Genomic DNA, 27,645 nt, shown 5'->3' with positions numbered 1-27,645 from the left:
GAAAAGAATGATGCACAAACCCAATGCAAGAGTACTTGATGCCGGGGCCTCCTGTGTGCTTTTCTTCAGTCCCAGTGGCAGAGGTGGGATGGTGAGGGTTTAGGTTCCCGCTAAGTTGGAGACAGCAGGTCTGTAGGTCAGGGCTGGGCTCTTGGGCCTTCTCCCTGGACCCTATCAGCAAAGGCCAACCAGATGTATTGGCCCACTCTAGAGCTCTCTGCTGGGGTTGCCGGAAGAACCGTAATCTTGGAGCCCATGGACCAGCCATACTGGGCCACATGATCAGTAGAAGACCATCCCCACTTCCTCAAGCAGCTGAGCTCAGTGTGGGCCAGCAAGAATGCGCCTCTTGGAACTAAAGATTAGAGGATGAGAAGCCATTGAAGAGGACATAGAGGGAGCCTGAGTGTGGGCAGAGGGATGCAGACAGCTGTCAGAGGGTGGACATCACCCTGGGCTCAGTGATTCCTGCGGGAGCATCAACAGAGAAGAGTTCTAAGCTGAGCGTCCCTGTATGGAGCCAGAATCTGGGAAAGAATGTACAGGGCCCCGTTCCCAACCCTGCCTGCAGTCCCCAAGCCAAATGCCAACAGCTGAGCACGATGTATGCAGCGAGTCCTTCCCGAATCAGAGCAGACTCGGATCTGACAACAGCATAGCCTACCTGTGCAAGCCCAGGGCCTCTCTGAACTCCTGAGCCCTGGAGGCAGCCAAGGAAAATGCCAGCGCCAAGCCCAAGGGTGGGTTTTATGAAGAAATGTGCTGTTGTTAAATATACACAGTGGGGAGTGTTTGTTACCAAACAGCTGTGTTTAGAAAGCAGTTGCTGCTTGTCAATTAATGGCTCCGCATGAGTCACGGAGCTCTCTCGGCGTGCGTGCGCTCGGTCGTGGTGTCCCCCGATCTGGGGAAAGCTGACACCGGGCCCCAGGGTGGTAGCAGGCCTTAAACAGGGCTGCACTTGGATCAGGCTCACCATGGAGCAAGGTGTTAACCTGCCAATGGGTGGGGTGGCAATTTCCGCTCAGCCAAAGTCTGGGAAGGAAGCCAGCGGGAAGCCAGCTAAGGAGCCTGGGGAGCTGAGAGGACTCAGGCCGATGGGGCCTGGAATACCTGAGGTGCTGCGGGCCCTGACACAGGGCTGTGTAAGAGCAGGGGGTCTCTGGGATCAAGACTAGCATTTCAGGGACTGGAGAGATAGCATGGAGGTATTTGCCTTGCATGCAGAAGAACGGTAGTTTTGGTTTGAATCCTGGTATCCCATATAGTCCCTTGAGCCTGCCAGGAGCGATTTCTGAGCATAGAGCCAGGAGTGATCCCTGAGCGCTGCCGGGTGTGACCCAAAAAATCAGAAACGAAAGAAAGGAAAGAAAGGAAAGAAAAGAAAGAAAGGAAAGAAAGGAAAGAAGGAAGGAAGGAGGAAGGAAGGAAGGAGAATGAAAGAAAGAAAGAAAGAAAGAAAGAAAGAAAGAAAGAAAGAAAGAAAGAAAGAAAGAAAGAAAGAAAGAAAGAAAGAAAGAAAGAAAGAAAGAAAGAAAGAAAGAAAAGAGGGAAGGAGGGAGGGAGGAAGGAAGGAAGGAAGAAAGGAAGGAAGGAAGGAAGGAAGGAAGGAAGGAAGGAAGGAAGGAAGGAAGGAAGGAAGGAAGGAAGGAAGGAAGGAAAGACAGACAGACAGACAGACAGACAGACCAGCATTTCAGAAAACTCAGAGAAAATGTCCGGGAATCCCAAGCAGCCTCCATCATCATTCCATGAACCATCAGATCACATAACTGGAGATACTCACAGAGAGGCCCACATAAGCACACATACTTGGACATGCCTGAGTGGACAGGCTAGTTGAGGCTGCCAGGGCCACTGCTGTGCTGCCACTCAGCCCTGCAAACCAAGACCTGTTCCAGTAGAGTGTAGGTAGAACATGACCTGCTCAACCCGAAGCCCTGGAGCCTCAGAGACAAACAGCATGAATGCACAAGGTAGGAAGAAGGTGCCGGGCTTCCCTCTAATACAGAAACTCCAGGGCCCACTTGAAACCAATTCAGCCACATGGGGACAAGGAGCGAGGAATGGCTCATGCCTGACATGGGGGCGAGCCCTCTGTGTTACCAAATGCATGTCTTCAGGCAGATGGAAGTCGGGGAGGCGTGAGGAGGGGACTTGAGAACTCAAGACCTGCACTACAGCCTCCTCCTGCTTCCTGCCACAAGGCCTGATCCCAAATTTGGTCTCAGCATCTGCTTCGAGAAAAGACAACCTGCTGCAAAGCAGAGTCGGCTCAGCCTAGGCAGTCCGCATCCTATTCAGAACTCGCCTGGTGACAGGCTGTACAGCCCTTTGGGGGAGCTGCTCCACACAGAGGGAGAGCTTTGCTGATGTCTTAGTATCCTTTCAGTGGAGACAGGCTGGGCAGTGGTGAGGGTGGGGAGCACCAGCCTGCCACCGAGGAAGGGGACTCAGGAGAGCTTGTGGTTATGTGAATTCAGAAGGTGTCAGGTAATGAAGGGGCCGGGCTCAGGAGAACAGCCAGGAAAGCCATCCCAGCAGCACCCACCCAGCCCTGGACAGGATCCTGTCCTCTGAGATCAATCAGGCCCCGAGCTCGCCAGGACACAGTGCACCAGGGCACACACCAACATCTGTGAAACAGCTTCCTGAATAGCAGCAGTGCCAGGCAGGCCAGTAGCCAATGTGTCTCTGGCCAAAAGCTCTGCACGATTTCTCCAAACATCCCTCAGAGAAACTGGTGCAGCATCCTCCCAGCAAGGTCTCTGGGAGTTTCTGAGCCTCAAGATAGCTGAGCAGAGGCCAGATGAAAGCAGAGACCCCTGCAAGACACAAAGGCTGTTCTGCCTGCCCACCAAACTAGTCCCAGAGGCCCTTACCCAGATCCTGGGGTCTCTCTCCTTAGGATGACCCATTCTATCCCTCTCTGCCCAGGACATCTTCACGAAGCCAGAGCCACCCTCCCACTCCCATTCTCTTCTAGTGTCTGCCACACTTTGCTTCATTTGTTCACTGGCATGTTTTTGACGCAGCTCCCTGGGGGCCCACACCACAACCAAGGGGCACCGTCTTCCACACCTCCAGTGTGAGGGAGGATGGAAGGAAAGAACATGCCACACGCCCAGCGACTCTAAATGCCAGCAAAGGGCTGGCTGGCTGGGAAGCCCCGGAGTGCAGGCCTGGGCAAAGCTGCTAAGAATCGCAGGATCATCTGCCCTCCACAAGAAATCGGGGAAGGCTGGCAGCACCCAACACCCAGCAGCAAACTGTGACGATAGTTGGCGGCAGTGGCACAAGGGTCAGGGAGTAACAAGGAGGCCCCTGCCAGACCAGGCAAAGCTGGAAAAGGGCCCAAAAGTAGTGAGGCAGGGAACCAAGAGGATGCATAAGACAGGACGCGTAAGGCGGAAATGGGTGAGAGGCTTACCAGTAGTGGGAGATACTTCTCTGGCACCCCCTGCCCTCAGTCTGCACCCACTACCAGCATCCAAGCCTATGGTCCTTGCTGTGGGGAGACACATGGTGTCTCTGCCCTCAGCTCCTCACTGGAACCCACACTCCTGCAAAACTGTTCCCTTTGAGCCAGCCCTGCCTCTGTCGTGCTCCCCACTTCTCCCTCCCATGAGGCAAAGCCAATCTGTGCCTGTTCTGCCACCTGGTCGTGAGGCTGCCTGCAGGCCCCTAGCTGGAGGCCGCCCACTCACCCGATGGGTCTTGCTGTAGGTGTAGAGGAAGGCCAGCCGGTAGAGGCTCTTGTAGTGCTGGGGAAAGCGACTGAGGCACAGGCGGAAGGAGGCGATGCACTGCTCGGTGAGGAACTGTCGCTGCTCCTCCGCGCCTGTTGGCAGCCCCTGAGGGAACACTGCGGGTTCCCCTGGGGGGTCCCCTCTCTTCTTTCCATCCCACTGGACAGGTGCAGTCACTGGCAGCCTGAGAGGGATGCAGGCAGAAGCCAGGGCATCTGCAGCAGGCTTCTGGCTGCCTTGTTCTGTGCCCCGGAAACCTTCTGGACTCTCTAAGGACTCATCATTTTTCCCTGTATGGAGAAGGAAAAGGAATTGTCTTCAGCTGGAAGCTGGGCCTGTGGCAGTCTCACCCAGTCATGAAGCCCCTTGAGCTTGCAGGATGGCTCGTGAGCACTGAAACAGGCCTCTCCCAGCTCCTCCTGTGGGTGTCAGGGTGGTCTTAAGGCTGTACAGAGCTGGGCTCTGGGTCCCCTCTGAATGCCCACAGAACATTGGGCCATTTCTAGGCAAGAACAGGAGCATGGGGAGCTGCTTTAGGAAGCTAGGCGAGGCGACAGACCATACGGCTTCACCTCACAGCTTCCAACCACCTCAGTTCTCTTCAAGTTGTTGCTGCCACTGCAGCTGTGTGAGCCCTAAGATCATGCATAGTCCCTGCCTCACAAGCATCCAGATAGGGAGACAGAGGTTGCTCCCCCCAGGAGGGTTGGCCAGTAGGGGCTGCATGAGGAGGCATCTGTAGGAGAAAAGGAAGGCAGGAAGGCGGCAGGCTGAGATGGTGTCAACCTCAAGGAGAGCCCAAGATCTGTCTGCTACCCCATCCACGCCCATTGCTACTGCTTCTTCCTGACCCTATTCGCAGCCAGACCTTGGGGGCTATGACCATGGGGAAGGGCAAGCACGGAGCAAGGACTTCAGTTTCCTCCATGCCCACTGCTGCCCTCTTGCCACTCCCTATGGGCCTCACACCCACACCAACTCCTGGGAACATCACACTTTCTGCTGTCACTCCTTCTGGACACGCTACCCACCCTGTTTCCTCCCCTGCACCCTTTGTGACTCCTTGGTGTCAGCACTTCTTTCAGACCTCCCACACCCACATGGGCTTACACACACCCCATGTGCCCACCTGCTGCACTGAGCTGATGGCACAGAGCCTGACATGTCTGTGCTCACCTGTCTGTCCAAGCCAGGGGTCAAACCTGAGCCATCCACGCTGTGCCCTCCTCTTACAGGAGCTCAGGAAACCACTCAGAAGCTACATGCAACCCTCACAGCCTGATGATGATGTAATGGAGAGCCCTGCTTGGGGTTGACACACCCTGAAGGGCGTCTGACTTTCTAAGAAATGTGTCAGTGCTGAGAGAGAAGTTACAGAATATAAGGAGCTTGTCTTGCACATAGCTGACCTGTGTTTAATCCCCAGCACCACATCTGGTCCCTCAGCATGCCAGAACTGATCCCTGAGCACCACTGAGTACATCTCCCAAAATAAATACCTCCAGGGGCCAGAGAGATAGCACAGCTGTAGGGCATAGGGCATTTGCCTTGCAGGTGGTTGACCCAGGATGGACCTCAGTTAGATCCCCAATGTCCAATATGGTCCCCCAAGCCAGGAGCGATTTCTGAGCGCATACCCAGGAGTAACTCCTGATGGTCACCGGGTGTGGCCCAAAATAAATAAACAAAACAAAATAAAACAAAACCAAAAATACCTCCAAATAAGTGTAAGTTAAAAAAAAAAAAAAGGAAAGAAATGTGCCAGATTCCCAGTGTGTACAATTAAAGGAAACATTTCTCAGGTGGCTCTGAAAACACTGTGTGTGTGCAATGATTTGGGGCAACCACAAGTGAAGCAGGGGACAGATGTGAAAGGGAAACAGCCTTCTAGGGGCCGGGAGAGGGCTCTTCTAAAGAAAGGGGCAAAAAGTGGGGCCAGAGAGATAGCAACAGTCCCCTGTGGCCACCAGGAGCTCTGAGCACAGAGCCGGGAATAATCCCTGAGCAATGCCAGGTGTGGCCCCAAAACCAAAAACCAAAAAGGGGGGGGGGGCGCAAAAGGACCAAGAATCATGACAAAGGGTTCGGAGGGCGACTGTGATGGCATAGTGGGGTTTGGAGACTGGGATGAATGGGTGGGCCAGCAGTGACCTGCCTCGACCCCAGCACCCACCTGCCTCGACCCCAGCACCCACTCCTTCTGCTCAATTGACCTTCCAGAGGATAGAAGTGAAGGAAGCACTGGGCCTGCCAGTGCTCCCAGCCAGGAGGGCTGATGAAGGTGGGATGACAATTGATGGCTGAGAGCAAATATAGGTCCACTCTGAGCACTCTGGTCCAGAGACAGCTGCTGGTGGTATGAAACTGGCTGCGAGGGTTGGATACATGGCCCAGAGCAACCCAGGTCTGCTTGGGGGGCACAGGGTGGGCCCTGGGAACAGGCCTTAGTGGGTCTGAGCAGGGCTGAGAATTGCCAGGCAACCTGCACTCACACAGGGGTCGTGGAGCCCCTGCCGGGCACATGTAACAGCTTTCCAGGGCTAGGGTAAGGAAGCTACAGCTGCATTCATAACCCAGACCTTGCCTGGTCCAACAGACAAGGAGGGTTCCTGTGTCCACTGCCTACGCACCTAGATTGGTGACGATGCCAGGACCGACAGAGAAAAAGTAGAGCAGGCTTGCATTTGGGTGGTAAAACTGGGGGTGGCTCTTCTTATCAAAAATATAAATCCTGGGGCCATAGCAACAGCAGAGCTGGTAGGGCGTTTGTCTTGCACATGGCTAACTGAGTTCAGTCTCTGGCATTCCATATGGTCCCCGGGCCTGCCAGGAGTAACACTTAGTACCACAGGGTGTAGCCCCTCCAGAAAACAAACCAAACCAAATCAAATATAAATATATACATATACAAACAGACATATATAAATCTTGCTATTTTTTGTTGTTGTTTTTTACTTTTTTTGGGGGGGGGGGGTCACACACGGCAGTGCTCAGGGGTTGCTCCTGGCAGGCTCAGGGGACCATATGAGATGCCAGTATTCAAACCACTGTCCTTCTGCATGCAAGGCAAACACCTTACCTCCATGTTATCTCTCTGGCCCCAATCTTTGCTATTTTTGCATCTACATTTTTGTTTGTTTGTTTTTGGGCCACACCTGGTGATGCTCAGGGGTCACTCCTGGCTATGTGCTCAGAGCTTGGGGGACCATATGGGATATCGGGGGATCGAACCACGGTCCATCCTAGGTCAGCGTGTGCAAGGCAGATGCTCTACCGCTTGCGCCACCACTCCAGAGCTTGTTCCTCCAAGCCCCTGTGGATGGAGCAGAGTGGACACTGACAAAGACACTGGATCCTGAGGCCTGGGCAGGAGGCACACAGGGCAGATGACACTGTTCCATGGTGGCTCCCATGACGAGCATAGACCCAGGTCCTCTTAGTCCCCTGCAACATCAACTGGGAAAGTTGCAGCATGTGGGCAGGGACACCCACAGGCTGTGACTGGACAGCACATATGAGCTGCATCCCAGTGTTGGCCTGGCTGTCCCATACTGGATGCAGTCTTCACTCACACATATCCTGTCTGTCCTGCACCTCAGCAACAGGCTGAGAGCTGTGGCAGGGGGCTGAGGGGCCCAAGAGTGAGGTCCATGTCAGAGTGTGCTCTGTCCAGGGTGGGAGCACCCCATAACACAGCGGTTCAGAGCACCTTGGCTACAGCCTGGCAGAGGAATGTCCATGGATGCAGGATGCTGCTTCCAAACCCACCAGCGCTAGCATGACTGTCCTACCCTGCCCTTCCAATGCAGATCCCACTCACCCAACACTCACACACTCAGCTGGAGGGGGAAAAGGCAGCAAAAGCAAGAGCTCTGCCTGTACCAGGCCTGACCAGAACTCTCCTCCTGTCAGCCCAGTACCCCACGTGTGCCCTCGACTCTCTCCTGGTATGGCAGAGAGAGGACCTGATGACAGACCAGCAGTTCATATTCAACAAGTCACAGAGCATACAATGGGCCTTGCTTGACTCAAAGTGAAAAAGGAAGCCAAGGCCGGACCTGAGCCACCCAGCACTGAGGTGGTGAAGTACTGGGAGTGAAGCACTTTTCTTTTCCCTGAGAGACATGATTCCTCTCAGTTGCAGAAACTGCAGTCTGATATTAGGGAGGAAGTTTTACCTGCAGATGGGGGCCTGGGGCAAGTCCTTCCCTGCTCACTCTACCCCCCTTTTCTATAGCTGGGATATGGCCTCACTCTCTCCAGGGGCTAGATGGGGTAGAGCAATGGGCCACATCCATGTGGTCCCAAACTCTGACTCTCACAGTGAGACCATCCTCCAGCGAGGGCTAGGTGTGGGCTGTGCCATGACTTCTCAAAGGGGGTCTGGGGACCCCACATAAGAGTTGAGGCTGCATGAGGCTACACCCTTGGGCTGGACCGAGACCTCAGCAAAAAATGGGGGGATTTTCCCTAAAGGCCTGATGTAATTCAGAATGAAAATAAAACACATTTGTGACTTCAGGATCCAAACACTGTTTTAATAACCATCTATGAAAAAAAAAAAATCAAATTTTGCTCCTGCTATGGGCTGAGCTCTCTGTCCCATGTTAGGGTGGGGTGATAACAATGACAAGTGTCACTGAGCCTGTGCTGTGTTCCAGGCTTTGGGGAACTGTCCAGCAATACCACAAGAGCCTCAGAGAACCCCCACCCCCTGGGGGTGGATCTCAGAAAGCTACTAGAAGCAGCCCAGAGAGGCCGGAACTGGCCTAAGTGGAGGTCATAGGGCAGCAGGTGGAGGCTCAGGAGTGGACACCAGGTCAGATCTGCACACTGGTCCGGAATCCACATCTGCCAGCACCACCCAGACTACCAGGGCCCATCTAAGCAGATCTAACATACCCTTTCAGGTCTTCATACCTCTATCCTCAGTGGTCCCCTGAAGGTCTTTACCAGTAGGTCCTGCTTGGGAATTGGCTACTGGGAGCTTCTTTTCTGCATAGGGCTTCCGAAGGCCCTCCAGGGCGCTGGCTGGCTCATTGAAGAAGTCCTGTGTAGAGCTGGAGTCGGAGAGTGCCACAGCTGTGCTGTCTTGGCTGCGTTCTGGAGGGACAAGGAGGGAGAGAGGACAGTAGTATGAACCTACAGCACAGCCAGCAGGGAGGCCTGGGTGGCGCAAGCATGGCGCTTGAGTACAGCCAACTGGACACTGCAAAGCTGGGCCTATTCTGGAGACCACCAAGGCACTCACCAGGGGCACCAAGCTCCTCAGTCAAATCTCTCAAGGTTACCCTTGCCAGTGGTACTCTGGTCCGTTTTCAGTAGTTTAGGGTGGAAGAAAGCTCTCATTCATGGGATTTAATATCTACAATGTAAAGTCTCCAGCACGGCTGATTTCAAGCACCCAACAAGATGGAGCTGAGGTGAGGCTGGAGTTGGCCACACGGTAGCACACCATGGTAGCACATTGTTATATGGCACTCATGTACTAGCCAGCATTTCTTTTTTGTCTGTTTGTTTGTTTGTTTTGGGGCCACACCCAGTGATGCTCAGGGGTTACTCCTGGCTATGTGCTCAGAAATCGCTCCTGACTTGGGGGACCATATGGGATGCCAGGGGATCGAACCACAGTCCGTCCTAGGTTAGCATGTTAGCAAATCAAACACCCTACCGATTGCTCCACCGCTCCGGCCCCTATATAGCATTTCTATGTAACAGGCATAAATAAGGAAAACAAACAGCGAAAACTTGAACCAGCTCATGAAGGCAATAGGGTGCTTCCCTAGGGAAACTAGAAAGGTCCAAGGGTGGTAGGGAAAGAGGGCAGTAGTTCTGGAGCAGTTCTGGAAAGGGAGCAGTCACTGGCACATGTGACACTGGTACCCACTCATTAGCTCTCTCCTCGGCCCAGCACAGGAGATAATGGACAGCCAGGGAGAGGGTAGGGACACAAAAGCAAGACACATGTCGGCCTAGAGAAAAGGGGTGGCACCTCCTATGGGGAAGACATGAACACAGGTCAGACCTTTCTCTCAGGGAAAAAAAGCCTTAAGCCATCCAAACAAGGGTAGGCAATGAGTCTTTGCTTATCCTAAGGCCAAGCAGAACACCTCCTGAAATGGGAGAAGGGCAAGCAGAAACCCTTCTCTGAGGATGGAGCAGGAGAAGTTGGAGGGCATCGATTTCCTATCTGGGTCCAAAAAATAGAGAAAGCCCTACTTGAATCTCAGGGACATAGTAACCTGTCAACAGCTGAGGCAGGACCAAGACAGGTGGGAGGCCACCCCTCATCCCAGGTCAGCAAGAGAAAAGGTCAAAGCAGTCAACCATAGAAAGAAGGACAAGAACATGCAGATTCCCCAAGGAACACAGCAAAGTCTAATGCTAAAAGTGAATGTGGACCTCTAAAAAAACCTCCATGCAAACCAGTCCCCAGCAACATCACAAGGAAAACCCAAAAGGAGAAGTTAAATTGGCAGTGCACAGAGGGTATCCACCACCATCATAAAAATCTCCACATCACCACAGCTTGACATCTGTACTGCTTCCTTCCCTTTCAAGAAACAGAGAGGGAAGCCCATTTGCAACAAACATAGGATCTCTTTCCATTTTCTTCTACCCTATCAACAGGAAAATGGTAAGACACACACAGGAAGAGTATTGTCAAGAAACAAAATAATCAATAGAACCAGGCCCAGAGATGACCCAGATTGATGGAACTACCTGGTGGGAAGTTTAAAAGGACTAAGAGTGCTGTGACATGGTTACTATGTTAAATCCTATAGTGAAAATGGTGGGCAAAAGTAGGAGTAAATGAGGAATTTCAGGATTAAGGTGGAAATTATAAGAACAAATGCAGACACTAAACTTTAAAGAAATAGTAACAGATGCCTTTGCTGGGATTCTCAATAGACTTAACAGATGGGGTGGGGGAATCAAAACTTGAGTATAGCTCAGCAGAAATAATTTAAACGCAAGAAAAAAAGGTGGATGGAAATTCAGAATAGAGCATCAAATGATCTTTCTAGCACAGTAACTAGAATTACAGGAGATGAGATAGAAGATGAAAGAAATATTATAGGAGAGATAGTATAAAGGTAAGACGTTTGCCTTTCATGCAGAAGGTCATTGGTTTGAATTCCAGAATCCCATATGGTTCCCCGAGCCTGCCAGGAGTGATTTCTGAGCATGGAGCCAGGAGGAACCCCTGAGCACTGCCGTGTGTGACCCAAAAACCAAAAACCAAACAAAAAAAATAAAATAAAGAAATATTATAGGAGACGATGATTGGGAAATTCCCAGAAATAACGTAAGACATCAAATGACCAAGAATCTCAGAAAATACCGAACAGGACAAAGACTTCCCTGTGCCTGTTAAAATCCCATGCATCATATTCAAATTGCTAAAAATAAGAAATACAAAGAAAATCTTGGCAGTGAAGGAAGACACAGAACATATAGGAGAAAATGAAAAATTATAACTTCTCATGCAACATCATCTATTTAGACATTTTTAAGGTGCAAAAAGAAAAAAAAATCTCTGTCCAAATCAATTTTGAAAATCTTCCTCAAAAGCAAACAATAAAATGATTCTTCAAACAAAAACGGATGATTCCTTATCATTAGACCTGATCTACAAGAAAAAAATTAAAAGAAATTCTTCAGGTAGAATGTATTCACACCCCACAGCACCTTGGGATCATCTATATCATAAAATGAGCTTACATATCAAAGTACGATATTGCATGTCAAATTGTAGTAATAACAAGTGCACAGTTGAGATCATGGTTATCAGGATTAAATGCTTGAAACAGGTATTTATGAAACAGGACTTTATAAACAAGTAAGTATTCCCCCAAACTGTCAGTCCAACTATCATTACTACTGCCTCAGAGAATCAGGGTTTATTTTTATCTCTAATGTCTCCAACTTGACAGAGACCTAGTCATGAATGGGGAGAGAATTTTGCTTTTGTCAAACTGAAATTAGTGTCTGTACTATGTAGAAATACAGACACGAAGGCTCCGCCCAGAGCAGGCCGATGGGCAGAGAGCAATGCCGGAAATAAAGCCCAAAGGCAGAACCACTGCTCCAGCCTCCTTCCCTCATCGGATCAGAGACCAGGTGTGGGGGACAGTGACCTCCCAGACACCCCACAGAGCCTATTACAGTCCTTCCTCCACTGCCTGTACAATGCCTGCTGCCCGGTAAATGGTGAGTCATCAGTATCTGCCAGGCTGATGAACAATAGAAAGTGGGTCATGAGGAATGTATGAGATTCCTGGGTGGCCAACACAAAGCTCTGTATCTCACCATTGGAGAATGGACTTCCCTGACTCCTCAATGCTCTGGGAGAATTGAATGAGATTCCAGGCAGGCCTGCAGACCTTGTGAGAAAGCCCCAGCCTGAATCTCCGGGGTGAGGGACCATTTCTCTCAGAGATATGGCGGGGGTTGCTGATTTAGACACTGAAGATGAGGAGGACAGAGACTCATGACTCCAGAGATCACACAAAATTACTGTCGTGGGCCGGAGCGACAGCACAGTGGTAAGGCATTTGCCTTGCATGCTGGCAGCACAGGACAGACCCTGGTTCAAATCCCGGCATCCCATATGGTCCATGAGTCTTGCAAGAGCGACTTCTGAGCACAGAGCCAGGAATAACCCCTGAGTGCCGTCGAGTGTGACAACCCAAAAAGTCAAAACAAGGGGCGGAGAGATAGTCTGAAGTAAGGCATTTGTTTGTCTTGCATGCAAAAGGAAGGATGGTGGTTCGAATCCCGGCATCCCATATGGTCCCCCGTGCCTGCCAGGAGCAATTTCTGAGCACAGAGCCAGGAGTACCCCTTGAGCACTGCCGGGTGTAAACCAAAAAGAAAAAAACAAAACAAAACAAAACCAAAATTACTGTCAGAGCTAGTCTCTGGGAGTCTCAAACTCACGTTCCAACTTCAGATCTGTCATTCAGGCCACTCCAGATCTTTTCTTCCCATTTTTCAGAAACTGGCTTGTCACCACATGGGAGCCCCGCCTACGAGGCCTGACCTGGTTTCTGGCACTCAGGAGTGACAACCCACTGCCTGTCTTGCAGCACTGACTCTGGCCCTGGCAGAGACGACTGATGCTGTGTGTGGGCAAGGGGCCAGGCCATGCCCCTGCAGCTGGAGAGCTCTGAGCAGCAAGCGCCACTACGCCTTTTCGCCACCCGAATCAACAGAAGCTTCTGTGTGCTGGGCAGCAGCACACACCCCACAGCAAGTGTTTGAGAAGCCGGGAGGGTTTCACTGAGCTGGCAGGATGCCCAGTGAGCTCACAGGCTCACAAAGCTGTTGGGTTTGGGGCCTGAAAGAATCACTAATCTGGTAGAATCCCAGTTGTGAACATGATGAAAACTGAGGTTTGGCTTCAGCAGCTATTTACACCCGACACGCTCATGCCTCCTGGATGCTGTGCAGAACACGCTGAGGCGTGAGGCAAAGGCGGGCAGATCGTGTCAGCAATGGTGTGGGCAAGAAAGGGCAGCATTTGACACTCCCGGGGCTTCTGCTCTGCTGCGGAGCAACTGTGGGTGGGACCTCCATGGAATTGCTTCTAGAATCACAGCAAAGACTCAGCTGATAGACAGGACATGTGGGAGCCAGGGACCCTACAGGGAGGGGGTCTGAAATAGCTTTCCCATGAGTCTCAGATAAGGTCTGAGGAGCCAAAAAGTCTAACACTCTCAAAGGGTGCAGAGCAGAGGCCAACTGGGGCTGGGCACTGGGGGGATGTTCTGAATCAGCTCAGGAGGAAGGAAGAAGGGGTTGGAAGTCTTGGGGTGGGGGGCTCTGCAGTATGGCAGCGCCCCCTGCAGGCAGGGACTAAGCATATGGAGATGTCCTGATTGGAGCAGCAAACCCATCCTATGTACTTCCAAGGTGTGGAGGGTTGTGGAGATGGGTGAAAGGGATCAAGAGATATAAAGTTCCATCTATAAACACCAGTCAAGGAAGGGGGTATGAAGCAGATTCCCAATAGGAGTGAGGTAAGTGAAACTCATACTTTTTTTTTGTTCGTTTGTTTGTTTTGGGGCCACCCAGCAGCGCTCAGGAGTTACTCCTGGCTCTGCACTCAGAAATCTCTTCCAGCAGGCTCGGAGGACATATGGGATGCTGGGGATCAAACTCGGGTTCGTCCTGGGTCAGCTGCTGTATGGCAGATCCCCTATCATCGTGCTATCGCTCAGGCCCTGAAACACAAATTTGAAGTCACTGAAACAGTGACTTCACAGCACATGATGAAGCCAAACCACCATGTCTGACAGCTGAGAGGGAAATAACACTGCAGGCTAGCTGACCTTCAGTACATAGTAAGTGCTGATTTTCTTTTATTATTGTCTTTGTTGTATTGGTTTTGGGCTTCTCTCATTGGTGATCAGGGATTACTCCTGGCTCTGAGCTCAGAGAAATTACTCCTGGCAGGCTCAGGGGACTCTATTGGATGCTGGGGATCGAACCAGGGTTGGCCATGTGCAAGGCCAACACCCTCCCTACTGTGCTACCACTCCAGTTCAGTTTTGGTTTGGTTTTGGAGATGCATCCAGCAGTGCTTAGTGGTAAGGCTCAAACCTACAAAGCATACAAGCAACCCACGGAGCTAGCTTTCTGGCTCCAGTTCTAAGAAACAACATAAAGTTCTACACCAAAAAGAAAGTCTGGTTGAAAGAAAACTTCTGTTTTGTTTCTTTCACATCACTGGGAAAGAGAGAAAGAGCAGAGCTCCGATGCTTGGCAGATTGCCTCCATCTTTCCCTGCTCTCCTGGACAATCAAACCTTCCCAGTGCAAGTGACCACAGCACTCAGAGGTACCACAGGTAAGTAACAAACAGAAAGGTTGCCCTAAGGACCAAATTCACAAACTCAGCCTGGAGCTGTGTTCAGCATGGTTCAGAGTGGGTGAGTGACGACATGGAGGTCAGTGATCTGAGGGAAGCCTCTATAGCCCCCAACACTACTTCCCACCCTGAAGAGAGCCTTGGGTTGGGACAGCCTGAGCCCCACTGGGATCTCATGCACTTGGGGAAGGCAGGTTCCCAGAAATAGAACTTGCATACTGTGAGTGGGTGAGCCACAGTCCCTGAGGCACAAGGCCCATGAGCAGAGACCCAGCCAGAACTGTATCCGGACTGACTGCCCTGTGCAACCCAGCCGAGGCCTGGTCACTGGGGGTATGGACACCAGCCCCCTTCAGAGTAACTTAGCACAATTCCTGTGCACATTTTGCATTTTCACACACTTGACCTTATATAGATCATTGATATCTTTTTTTCTGTTTGTTTTTGGTCACACCCGGCAGTGCTCAGGGGTTCATATGGGATGCTGGGAATCAAACCATCGTCCATTCCAGGTTGGCCCCGTGCAAGGCAAACGCCCTACTGCTGTGTTATCTCTCCGGCCCCTAGATCCATTGATATCTTAGAGTCTGATGTCTATCACTTTTTAAAACAAAAAAGAACAATGCAATGGAAATATAGAATTCAGCCACCTGCCAACCAGGCAGGAGAGCGGGAGGGACGCACTATTTGCATCTGGCCAGAGCCAGGCAGACGGGCTGTGGGCAGAAGCCAAGCACATTAAACAGACACTCTGGATCACAGGACCAGCAGATGTGGAGGCGCCCCCAGCACGGGGGAAGCAGCGAGCCGGACTGTGGGCTGAGCATGCGGTCTGCGTCGTCCCCAGAAGCGAGCCGTGACAGGTGCAAGCGGAAAGACAGAGCCTGGAGAAGAGTGTGGTCAGGGTTAGGGGCAGCACGGGCAATATTGGTGAGGAAGAGTGGGCGAGCAGGCAAGGATGAGCATAGACGGGACACGACACACACACAGTGACAGTATGGAGAGTGGGATGAAGTCACACAGGGCTCTGATAGGGGCCCCACACAGCCCCTAACTGCCACTAGGGGGTCTGGAAATCTGCTCATGCTGTCACCGGATCAGATGGGCACCCTACAACCATGAACACCCTATTCTCAGCTACTGTTCTCTGACCCTCAGCCTGTTGTCTATTCACCCTCCTGATAGTCCCCTCAGCACCCACTCATATTTGGACCAAGATGGGTTCCTTCCCCCAGGAGGTGGGACCAAGCCTCTATAACAATTTTAGTTCCTCATTCACTCTCTGCTATGCCATTCACTGATATGCTCCTCCTCCCTCACAGAGAAGCCCCAGCAAGGACTGCAAGGACTGTCCCCTGAATCTGTCACAGTATTGACAGGACACCCAGTTGACAGGACTGTGCACTTATGTCCAACTTTGGCATCCTGAGGTGACAAGGAGCTCAAGAGGCAGAAAGTCTGTCTCAGCTTACTGGTCCTGTACCTGTGAATTTCCAATCTGGACTCTGTCAGGAACAGGAAGTTTTAGGTCCTAACTCTTCTGGGGCCCTGTCCCAGCTAGGCCCAGATAAGTACCTAATGACTCTCAACCAGGTTTCTTTGTGGGAGAATGGGGGACGGGACATGTGGTCAGTCCTACATGGTAACCATAAGGAACAGAACAATCTGACCTGCCTGGATCCAGCAGAGCAAGTACATACCACATAAGAGAGTCACTCACTCACACACACACACACACACACACACACACACACACACACACACACAGAGACACTGCATATGGACAAGGGTACATATTTGGCTCAGTGCCCATGCTGTATTCAGATGTGTTTGAACAGCAATTACTGGGTGGTCCTTGGTGATTACAATTGCTCCCTGTGGGACTTTTTTCTATTCAAGAGTTTCAGCACCAGTTCTAAGAGGGAAGAGTGAAGCAGACGGGTAAGGAGGAGGAGTCACCCATGACTTGGTGGGCTGCTTATGATGGATTCAGCTGAAGACATCTCAGGCCAGTAGGGAACCACCCACCAAGGTGCATTGGCTTTAAAGGCAGCTGTGGCTGTCAAGAATCTAAAGGGCCATGGGCAGCTGCAGGAAGCAACTAGGCCTCTGTCTCTTAGGCACCTTTACCTAAGATACCTGGAGCTACTGTTCTTAGTTCTGCTAAAGTTGGAACCTGAGATAAGCTTCCTGCCCAAGATCAGACCTGTCTGACTGCTGCTGGCTCCACAGTACCCACCTGGCCCACCAGGACACTGCTGCCTCTATCTGAGATGACCCATTAGCTAAGAAAATAAGGTTGCAAGATGAGATTTTGATTTTTGTTGTTTTGGGTTTTTTTTTTGGGGGGGGGGGCACCCAATGGAACTCAGGGCTTGCCCTGGCAGGGTTCAGGGGACCATATAAAGCACTGGGGACTGAGTCCAGGCCAGATGCTGCAAAGCAAACACTTTACCCACTAGATTATCTCTCCAGCCCTTGCAAGCAGAAGTGAATGGCCCCAGATCTCTAAGAGAACACTGCCATGATGCAGTACTGCCACCTCTGAAAACCTGGGGGTGTGTCTGGTAGGTGCAAGCACAGACACTTAATCCTCATGCAGAAAACATAACCCCAGAATACAGAGGAAGGAACCATGGTCCTGAGAGGTGAGGCCCTGGGTTGCCCATGACAACAAGCAGTTGACAGACAAAACCCTGTTCTGCCTGGCCTTCCTCTCTGACTTCTCCATACAGCTTTTCTGTCTGTGCCAGGGCTACACATTCTATCTCCCTTTCTCATTTCAGGCGTTTTTACCTCCTTTTCACCCTTTCAGGCTCCACTGGCTAGAGGGTCCAAGGCTCCCACCTTTCCACAGGAGATGAGGCAGAACAGATGTGGTCAACAGCTGGGGCTGACAGGAGCACAGAGTGCAGGCTTGTGAGCTCTATTGCTGGCCTGACACAAGTTGCATAAAGACAGTCAAGCCATGTGACAGCATGAGACCACTGCTCTATCAGGGTCCTGAAAACTTCCAAGCTCCAGACAACTCTCCCTCTCTAAGATCTCAAAGCACACAACAACTAGGCCTAGACAGAGCAGGGCAGCCAGGATGGGGCTCCTTGACACAATGGGCTAGGACTCAGCAGAAGTGGGGTATTGGGATCTTGGTGGCTACCAGTGATCATGTTCAGAAAAAGAGGTTTTAGTCATTCAAAAATGAACAGCTCTTGATACTCAAATTTCATCAAGCTCTCCTTCTGAAACTGCTAGAAGCCCCCACCATCATCTTCACACTATGGCCAGGGGCAGCAGCATCTACCCTGACTCTCTGCTCCCCTAGAGCCCACACACATGTGCCAGCACAAGAGGCTGGTGATGGTGCCAGTGAGCAATCGTTGGGGCAATCCTGCCTTACTCCTCTGCCCCTGCAGGGTATCCTCATCGAGATGGAGGTCCTGCAGCTTCAAGGGCCCACCAGTCTGGTCAGGCTCAGTAGGGCTATGGGTCACGGTTCTGAAAACACAGCAAGGGGCATTGTCTGTCCTTTAGAGCAGCCCTGCTGGATCCTTACAAGATGGGCCTGGCAGAAAGTGAATCCCAAGACAGGAGTTTGGTTGCAGTATGTTTTCTCACTGTGTACGAGAGTAGAAGGTGGACCTCAGGACAGCTTCCTGCTGTGGGGAGTTAATGAAGAAGGAAGAAGCAGGATTTGGGCACAGGAGCAGGTGGCCATCTCTGCTCAACTCTGCACAGTCAAGAAGAAGAGGGAAGCAATGACATTCCTCGCCACACACTCAGATCCACAGCCACTCAACACACACTGCAGGGGACGCAGCAAATCTCCCTGCCCAAATCCCATCCACCCACCAGGAGAATCCGCATCCTCGATCTGGGTCTGCTCTCTCACCTCACTTACTCCATAACGCCTGTGCTGTGGGGCACCCCACTGGACTTCTTTTCCACGGCCCTGATGAGACGCAGCATGCGCGTGAGACTGAGGTGTTCCTCAGCCCTGGCACTGTCTCCCCAGGGCTCTACCCTCTTGGCCCGCTAAGTCCAGCAGTTGAGAATGATCCAGCAAATGATCTGTCACCTGCTGCTCATTTATGAGGGTTAGGGAACATGAGATCAAGCGGCGAGGCCAGCATGCAAGCCTCCAGATGTTAGTAAGGAATGTGGTTGGCTAGTCGCCACCTGCCCCAGCCCACATGGGACAGAACTTGCATGAGGTCCCTGCTGACTCCCCATCATTCATGCCCGTTTCCAGATGGAAACCTCCCTGTGACCATGTGCCGGTCAGACTGTTCTGAGGCAGGTGTCACCCCGGGGGCAGGTTCCCTGATGACCTGGCTGACAGACCGGTAAAGTGCTCCTTTGCAGGGCAGAAGTCAGCTGACCCTGGAGGTCCCTGCCCATACCTTGCCCTCCCCACTTCCAGGTGGGCTGTTTGGCAGGTGGAGACCCTGAGCATGTCTCGGGAGCACAGAATCACCGTGAGTCCATGAGGTGGATGAGCAGCCGCAACATTGCCCGTGTCACCCCAGACCCAGCACCCCCCTCACCAAAACAAAGCGGCTCGCTGCCCGAAGCGCCCTCCCCACGGGGGGCGTGCCGCCCTGGGCTGGCAGTAGGGAGAACAGGGACTGTACCGTCCGGCGTCGCCTGCTGCTGGGGTTTTTTACATTTGACGTAATCGTGGTCAATCGGAGTGGCTGTGTAAGGTGGGGATGTCAGACCTGGGCCAGAGGAGGGGAGGGAGGCTCCGGGGCCCGGCAGTGTCCCAGCTGAAGAGTGGGAGTCCTCATCCACCAGGCAGACCTTCTCCCTGCGGGACAGACGGCGGGTGCATATGAGTCTTAGTGACAGTAGAGTGGATCATGCAGGTCAGGGACTGCCCTGCCCAAAGCTACCCCCACTGCCTTTTTAGGAATCTTCTGTCTCTCCAGCTTGATGTTCTTTTTTTTTTTTTTTTTTTGGTTTTTGGGCCACACCCAGCGATGCTCAGGGGTTACTCCTAGCTGTCTGCTCAGAAATAGCTCCTGGCAGGCACGGGGGACCATATGGGACACCGGGATTCAAACCAACCACCTTTGGTCCTGGATCAGCTGCTTACAAGGCAAACACCGCTGTGCTATCTCTCCGGGCCCCAGCTTGATGTTCTTAAAGACCTCCAGTCCCCACCCCCTATTGTCCACTATTTTTTATTTTTGGTTTTTGGGTTACACTGGGCAGCACTCAGGGGCCACTCCTGGCTCTACGCTCAGAAATCTCCCCTGGCAGGCTCGGGGAACCATATGAGATGCCAGGATTCGAACCACCGTCATTCTGCATGCAAGGCAAACACCTTACCGCTGTGCTATCTCTCCGGCCCCTATTATCCACTATTGTCCTGAGATGCCACATGGGTCCCTGTTCCCTAAGATATACTACCCAGCCTTTATGGCTGGGTCCTGCCAGCATCTCATATCAGTCTCTCCTCAGAAGTCCCTGTTCCAGCATCCTTCATGCCTAGCAGTCGCTGAAACCTGGCAGGTGTCATCTCAGGCCAGAAGCAGAAAAAATATCCGATCTATTGCAAATTCACACAGACACAAGAATATCTGTGGTAATGCTGTTCAGTGAAAAGGTTTAAAATACCAAAATCTCCATGAAAACTGCATGACAGAAAATATGGTGCCGTGTGCTAGGAGTGACACTGGTTACACACTGCGGGGGCCTCCTGAGGACTGAGGCAATAGGGGGCTGTCTCTAGGGTTGGATTCCAGACTTGACACATGGGGAAAAAGCAAGCTCCTGACCAATTCTTTCAGGAGTTCATTTTCACAAAAGAATCCTGTCATCTGTATGTGTACAACCTGCACAAAAGCATGAAAAATTACCTGAGAAACTGAACTGTGGGTCATGGCTGACTTGGGGGAGGGGGTGAACTTTGTTACAGTTCAGGCTCTATGTTCTACAAGTGAATAAAGATCAATGAAAGGTATAATTACTTGTGATTAAAAAAATAAGCATCTAGACTTCCCATGCACATGGGTCCCCTGCAGGATCTGCCATCTCCTGTGGAAGCCATCAGGCTAGGACAAGGCTGGCTAGGCATCTCTCTGTGCCTGGCTAAGTCCTGCATATGCCTAGTTAGGCAGGGAAGCAGAACTTATGTGAGCTGAGCTGAGGTTCCCGGACAAAGACACCAGTGTAATAAGAAGTCTGAGCTACAAAAAGAAATTACAAGCAAAACAGAATCTCAGGGAGCTGTTGCAGGCCCACTGAAGTGACAATACCAGGGCTGCAAGTCACCAAACAATGTGGCACTACCAGAGATTCATTTCTGAATGACTCAATCTCCTTGGGAGAATGCAAGAAGAGTAGGCTCTCAGAGCGAGAGAAGGCTGGCGTGAAAGTCTGCAGTGTTTTGCTCAGGGCAGAGCTGAGGAGAGTGGCCAGACATAGTAAAAGCAGGGACCAGGACAACACACTGTCTCTGCTTTAAGGTTCAAAAGAAATCACTCAACTCAGTCTTCAGTCTTTCTCAATGAGGGCCGAGACATGGCCTCGGCTTGCTCTGCAACGCTCTGGCACCACTGCTGTGAGCCCAGAGATAAGCTGCTGGCGAGAATGTGGCACTCACTTTTCTGAAGCTTTGGGCGTGTTCTTCTCCTCGCCCCTGGCAAAGGGTCCCTCTGCAGCCTCCTTCATGAAGTTGACTAGGACCTCTGCGCTGACTCCAGAATCTGGCTTCCCCAGGAGCTTCAGGATGGAAGCGTGGAGCCGGAAGTATACCTAGGAGAGGGGCACAGGAGTGAGCAAAATTTCCAGGGGCTGATGTAGGTGCCATTGACCAACCAGCTCCAGTCACAGGCCATAAAGAAAAGAGCATGTAAACAGGAGTTGCCATACGCTGTTTTGCCAGGTAAGATTCTAGCCCAAATAGTCTAGCATGCACCTGAAGTAAGCATGCACCTGAAGTAAGTAAAATGGATCATGGAACTGGCACTAATGTTTATTTGTAACCCAGGCACTCTCCTACCTATAAGGAGAGAAACCAGCCACAGCTCTGCTCATAGGAGAGCTGCAAACTACCTCCTACAGAAACCACTGCCCTCTTGGTGCCTTTCCTTACCTATTTCCCCTCTGGTCATAGCCTCCCTGATGTGCCAGTCCAGCGGTATCTGTTGGAGTCCCAGCACATGGACGAGATCACCTTATGGTGCAGGCTAATCGACCAAGCTTGCCCTGGAGGCAGGACATTCCTTCATGTCCTCCAGAGCTCACCACTTACTCCATGACAGCTGTTTGAGGAAGCTGCTCAAGGCCCCACAGCAGGGAAGCCCAGGTCAGCTGTCTCCTGTCATCTACACCCCACACTTTACACAGGTACCAAAGGTGAATAAACTCAGAGTTTTTAAGTGACAGTGTCTGGCATGCAAATTCCCGGCTTGGTATATGCTCTGGAAAGGACACTGAGTGCCACATGGGGGGAACATAGAGCCCCCACTAAGAGCAGCTTCTTGGAAACAGCACCTACAGCCTAACCCAGTGACATGCCTGGAGATCTAGGCCCAGGCAGAGCATGGTAGGGCAGGGCTTTCCCAGACAGAGGGCGCCCACAGGACCTAGTTTCTTGTAGCCCACTCATTGGTCCAGAGAAAACTGGCCAGGAACCGTTTTTGTTTTTTTGTTTGTTTGTTTGTTTGTTTGTTTGTTTTTGATGAAGGGAACTCTGAGGCATCCACATCTCAGAAAAGGATAAAGTTTATCATATGCCAAAGAAAGTGTTTTGGCTGAAGGAAATGCAAAATAGGGAGTCTTCCCCAGGATGGCTCAGGGAAACATATATGTTGCTAGGGATTGAATCTGGGTTAGTCATATGCAGAGCAAGTAAGTACTCCACCTGCTGTACTATCTCTCTGGCACTTAAAGCAACTTTTGCGGGGGCACACCTTATGACACTCAGGGCTTATTCCTAGCTCTGTGCTCAGGAATTACTTCTAGCAGGACTCAAGTGACCATACGGGATGCCAGGGATCAAACTTGGGCCAGCCAGGTGCAAGGCAAGTGCCCTATCCACCTATCACTCCAGCCCATTCATGCTTGCCCAAAAGATTAGTAAATGTTATAAAGATGACACTAACAGGATTGGAAGAAAGGCCACATGGACTATGAAAATCTGTATTGATCATGGGGATCAGGGCAACAGGACCCTGCTGTGTCAGATATGAAGATATTCAAGAAATAAACAAGTTTAGGGGCTGGAGCAAAAGCACAGTGGGTAAGACATGCCTTGAATGCAGAGCCAGGAGTAATACCTGAATGCTGCTGGGTGAGGAAGGGAGGATGGAAAGGAGGGATAGAGGGAGGGAGGACAGAGGTAAGGGGAGGGAGGAAAGAAAGAAAGAAAGAAAGAAAGAAAGAAAGAAAGAAAGAAAGAAAGAAAGAAAGAAAGAAAGAAAGAAAGAAAGAAAGAAAGAAAGAAAGAAGGAAGGAAGGAAGGAAGGAAGGAAGGAAGGAAGGAAGGAAGGAAGGAAGGAAGGAAGGAAGGAAGGAAGGAAGGAAGGAAGGAAGGAAGGAAGGAAGAGGGGCCGTCGAGGTGGCACTAGAGGTAAGGTGTCTGCCTTACAAGCACTAGCCAAGGATCAGGACCACAGTTCGATCCCCCGGCGTCCCATAGGTCCCCCCCAAGCCAGGGGCAATTTCTGAGCACTTAGCCAGGAGTAACCCCTGAGCATCAAAGGGGTGTGGCCCTAAAAACAAAAACAAAAAGGAAGGAAGGAAGGAAGGAAGGAAGGAAGGAAGGAAGGAAGGAAGGAAGGAAGGAAGGAAGGAAGGAAGGAAGGAAGAGGGGCCGGCGAGGTGGCACTAGAGGTAAGGTGTCTGCCTTACAAGCATTAGCCAAGGATCAGGACCACAGTTCGATCCCCCGGCGTCCCATAGGTCCCCCCCAAGCCAGGAGCAATTTCTGAGCACTTAGCCAGGAGTAACCCCTGAGCATCAAAGGGGTGTGGCCCTAAAAACAAAAACAAAAAAAAAGAAAGGAAGGAAGGAAGGAAGGAAGGAAGGAAGGAAGGAAGGAAGGAAGGAAGGGAGGGAGGGAGGGAGGGAGGGAAGAAAGGAGGAAGGGAGGGAGGGAAGAAGGAAGGGAGGGAGGGAGGGAGGAAGGAAGGAAGGGAGGGAGGGAAGAAGGAAGGGAGGGAGGGAGGGAGGAAGGAAGGAAGGGAGGGAGTGAGGAAGGAAGGGAGGGAGGGAGGAAGGAAGGGAGGGAGGGAGGGAGGGAGGAAGGAAGGGAGGGAGGAAGGAAGGGAGGGAGGGAGGGAGGGAAGGAAGGGAGGGAGGGAGGGAGGAAGGGAGGGAGGGAGGGAGGAAGAAAGGAAGGAAGGAAGGAGGGAGGGGAGGAAGGGTGGGAGGGAGGCAGAAGGAAGAAAGGAAAGGAGGGAGGGAGGGAGGGAGGGAGGGAGGGAAGAAGGGAGGAAGGAAGGGAGGGAGGGAGGAAGGGAGGGAGGGAGGGAGGGAAGAAGGAAGGAAGGGAGGGAGTGAGGGAGGAAGGGAGGGAGGGAGGAAGAAGGGAGGGAGGGAGGGAGGGAAGAAGGGAGGGAGGGAGGGAGGGACGGAGGGAGGGAGGGAGGGAGGGAGGAAGAAAGGAAGGGAGGGAGGAAGGAAGAAAGGAAGGGAGGGAGGAAGGAAGAAAGGAAGGGAGGAAGGTTAGTTTAGATAGAGAGCTCATAGTCTGAGGAAGATGTAAATAAAGATCTGAGGGCTCTTAGGTAAAATATCAAGAATGCCAGAGTCCTGTATATAGTCTTTTATCTGAAGAAAGACAATCTCAGAGATTTTACCTTAGTTTCCTCTTTCCTAACATCCCTTTATAAAATGTAACCCACCCACTTAGGCTTAGGGAGCATTAGTTAGGAACTTGTTACCCACCCTTTTTCTTATGATTATTCCTAAACAATAACATGTGTGTGCGCACATGTGCATGAGCATGCTTCCTCCCCTGCACCTGCTCCAGAAGCAAAGAGAAGGCTGCAGCTACAAGGGAAGAAGCAGATAAAGGGACAGGCAGATGAGAAGCATAAGAGGGGAGGAAGCCCACAACTTCCTCAACACATCCTGTCCAGTGAAAAACATAAGTTGCTAACTGGTAAGAAAATGATTTCTATGTTTCTGCACTTCTGTGGTAATAAGAGAAAACACAGAAAGATGCCCAGAAGGACAGAGCCCAACTGCCAGAAGGATTTCCAGGGGGCAAGGAGACTTCCAGGGAACTTTGACCTTTCATTTTTGACATTTGTGAATTGTTAGGTTTTTGGTTTATGGGGTTTTTCAATCATGAATATGTGCTAATTTGTAATTTATGAAATACATGAAGGCAGAAAAAGTATAAGCAAGCAGATTTTTCCCAAACTCCAAAAGACATTCTAGGTATGTGAGATGGTCAGACCAGATAGTCAGAAAGACCCAGAGAGACATTAAGACAGAAAAGGGCTAGAGGGGCCTGAGAGATAGCACAGCGGTAGGGCGTTTGCCTTGCACAAATGGTAGTTCGAATCCTGGCATCTTATACGGTCCCCCATGCCTGCCAGAAGCAATTTCTGAGCACAGAGCCAGGAGTAGTAACCCCTGAGTGCCAATGGGTGTGACCCCAACAAAACAAAACAAAACAAAAAGGGCTAGAGTGCCAGTAAGGTGTGTAGGGTGTTTGCCTTGCAAACACTCAGGCCAACCTGGGTTCTATTCCTGGCACCTATGGTGCCCTAAGCACGATCAGGAAATGATCCCTGAGCCGAGTGAGAAGTAAGCTCTGAGCATTGCTGGTGTGGCCCGAGAATAACAACAACAAAAAGGCTGAAACAACAGGCTGAGGGACACAGGAAAGCAGGCACCCCCAGAGTCTCCCTACAAACATGCTCATGGCATCTATCTGGTGGGCACATACACCTCAGAGAGAAAGCAATGTGTGAATGCTCTGGAGCACAGGAAAGAAAAGCCAAGGAAGAGATGAATCCAGTTCTGGGGTGAAGGAGCAGGCTGCTTCCCTGACCCAGTCCTGCCATTCCTGAGCATTCTAGGTACATGCCAGTTATAGCCAATGGCCAAGGATGGCCGAAGATCAAGCCACCTCCTGCCAGGCTGTTGTAAGAATGCCCTTGATGCCGAAAACACAACACTGTGCTGATGTCATGCAGCCAGATGAAACTGTGGAACCTATGTGTGCTTCTGAGGAAGGGTAGGGCAGGAGACACAGTACTAGCTCATTACCCACAGGAAGGGCAGAAAACGCTCTGCTCACTGGCTCAAACAAGCTGCTGAGTGTGAGTTTCTAGGGGGTGGCCCTCTTGCGGCAACCTATCCCTGCCCTGTGTCCCCACCCTGAGCTGCTATTGTGTCACCTCCAGGGCCTCCATGGCCAGCTCGGGTGGATTGTGGTAGTGGATCTTCTTGGGGTAGCGGGCGGCCTCCTCGTGTAGGTAGTGGCTGGCCTGCCTGTAGTGCCGTAGGTAGACGGCCGGCGGCTGTTGCTGCTTCTCGGCCACCTTGCCCAGCATGTAGTGGATGAGCCACTCTTCCTCGTCCCCGTCCCCTTCACAGTGGGCTGCCGAGGTGAAACAGTGCCTGGCGGTCTCGAGCATGCTATCACGCCGGCCTTCCATCTGTAATGACACAGGAACAGTCTCAGGAACGTGGCCTGCACCCATGCAGAACTGCCCATCATAACAAGCCCTGCTGACTTGTCAATGTGCCATCCTCTCCTCAAGCATGGCCCCCTCTCATGGCTGGCACCGAGCAAAGAGAGGCCTGGGCACTCCTCAGCAATTCCAGCAAGTAAGGAGGCACAAAGCTGAGGTGGAGCCCAGGTCATCTCTCTACTGTGTTCAGTGAGTGTCCTTTCTCTTTGTGGTATGGGCAGCACCCGCTGACCCTAGCTACTCCTCCACCCTCTAGCCACAGAAAATACAACAACTACGAGCTGTGTAGCTAGGGGGTAGTCTGGCGCTGCCAGGGGGCACTAGGACACCAGGGTGACCAGAAAAAAAAAATATGCCTGCACATCTGTCCAGGAATGCATTGCAGCCAGAACCCACATTTTCAGATGAGCTTCCAAGGCAGTTAATGAGTACCCAAATCTTTTCTTCCCTAGGAGGGTGAGCAGAAGAGAGAGAGGAGGCATTGGCACCAACTTGCTATTCTGGGGAGAACATGCTTTTAGGGTAGAAGGACTCCCCTGAAGCCTCAATGCCCCACTCTTTCTCCCTAGGTAACTTGATCTTACCTGCAAGACCCCGCCCATTCCTGGGAGGGGTCTTGGAAAAGGTAAATAAGGCCTTTGACCCAGGGGATTAGGGTCTTTGGTCTTTGGCTTTTGGCTGGCTCTCGAGCTTCTGGTCTTTGGCCAGCATGGAGGTGAAAGGAAAGATGGCTGAAAGGAGTTAAGATGCAGGGTAGCTAAGAATGGCTGAGGGCTCAAAAGGTCATGAATAAAGTTGATGCTTCCTGATGCCTGTCTGTGAGTGAGTTCAATACCCGTCACTTTCCTGGACCCCAGACCCGCCGGTTCATGGGGGATGAAGCCACGTGACTGGGGCCTAAGGACAAAGGCCTCCATCCTTCACCATCCACCACCATCGTTAATTATTTAACACTACACTCCCCTGTTCCTCACTGCCTTCCAAGTTCCTTTCTGAAAGCCAGTTTCCTCCACTAGGGGAAAAAAAACAAAACCCACTCGTGCTAATGGCAGACAAGGGACACTGTGGTCTCCCATCTATGTCCTTGAAAACCCCGTACTGCACAACTTCATTTGGCATCACAGGTGGGAAACGAAGGGCTGATTCCCTCTGGCAGTCCCTGGTCCTCTGCCCTGGAACTCAGCAGAGGACAATGGCACTTCTGGAGCCTCCCCAGGCTTCGGAAAGCCAGTTTCCACCCTGTTCAGTCATGCAGTCTCTTCAACCCAACACAAAAGAGTGATGGAATTTCTCTTCAGGGCTGGCCATACTGGGAGGGTTCTGGAAAAGAGAACTGGACTACGTGTACTAGGCCAGAGGAC

The 27,645-nt window shown here is 51.6% G+C and overlaps 1 protein-coding gene across 1 annotated transcript in view; it reads right to left on the bottom strand.

Moving 5' to 3' along the window:
• CABIN1 (calcineurin binding protein 1) overlaps positions 1–27,645 on the bottom strand; it is a 112,237-nt gene that overhangs the window by 41,802 nt on the left and 42,790 nt on the right. The window contains exons 24-28 of the mRNA XM_049790637.1: positions 25,988–26,248; positions 21,232–21,383; positions 19,256–19,431; positions 8,670–8,852; positions 3,708–4,039 (exon numbers count right to left, since the gene is read on the bottom strand). Coding sequence (XP_049646594.1) covers positions 3,708–4,039; positions 8,670–8,852; positions 19,256–19,431; positions 21,232–21,383; positions 25,988–26,248 — 1,104 coding nt within the window. The remainder of the gene's footprint in view (positions 1–3,707; positions 4,040–8,669; positions 8,853–19,255; positions 19,432–21,231; positions 21,384–25,987; positions 26,249–27,645) is intronic.

This window comes from Suncus etruscus, chromosome 17 (genome assembly GCF_024139225.1).
Source record: "Suncus etruscus isolate mSunEtr1 chromosome 17, mSunEtr1.pri.cur, whole genome shotgun sequence".
NCBI classification, from domain to species: Eukaryota; Metazoa; Chordata; class Mammalia; order Eulipotyphla; family Soricidae; genus Suncus; species Suncus etruscus.
Note: the sequence above shows the minus strand (reverse complement) of the source record. Positions and strands in the feature narration are given on the sequence as shown.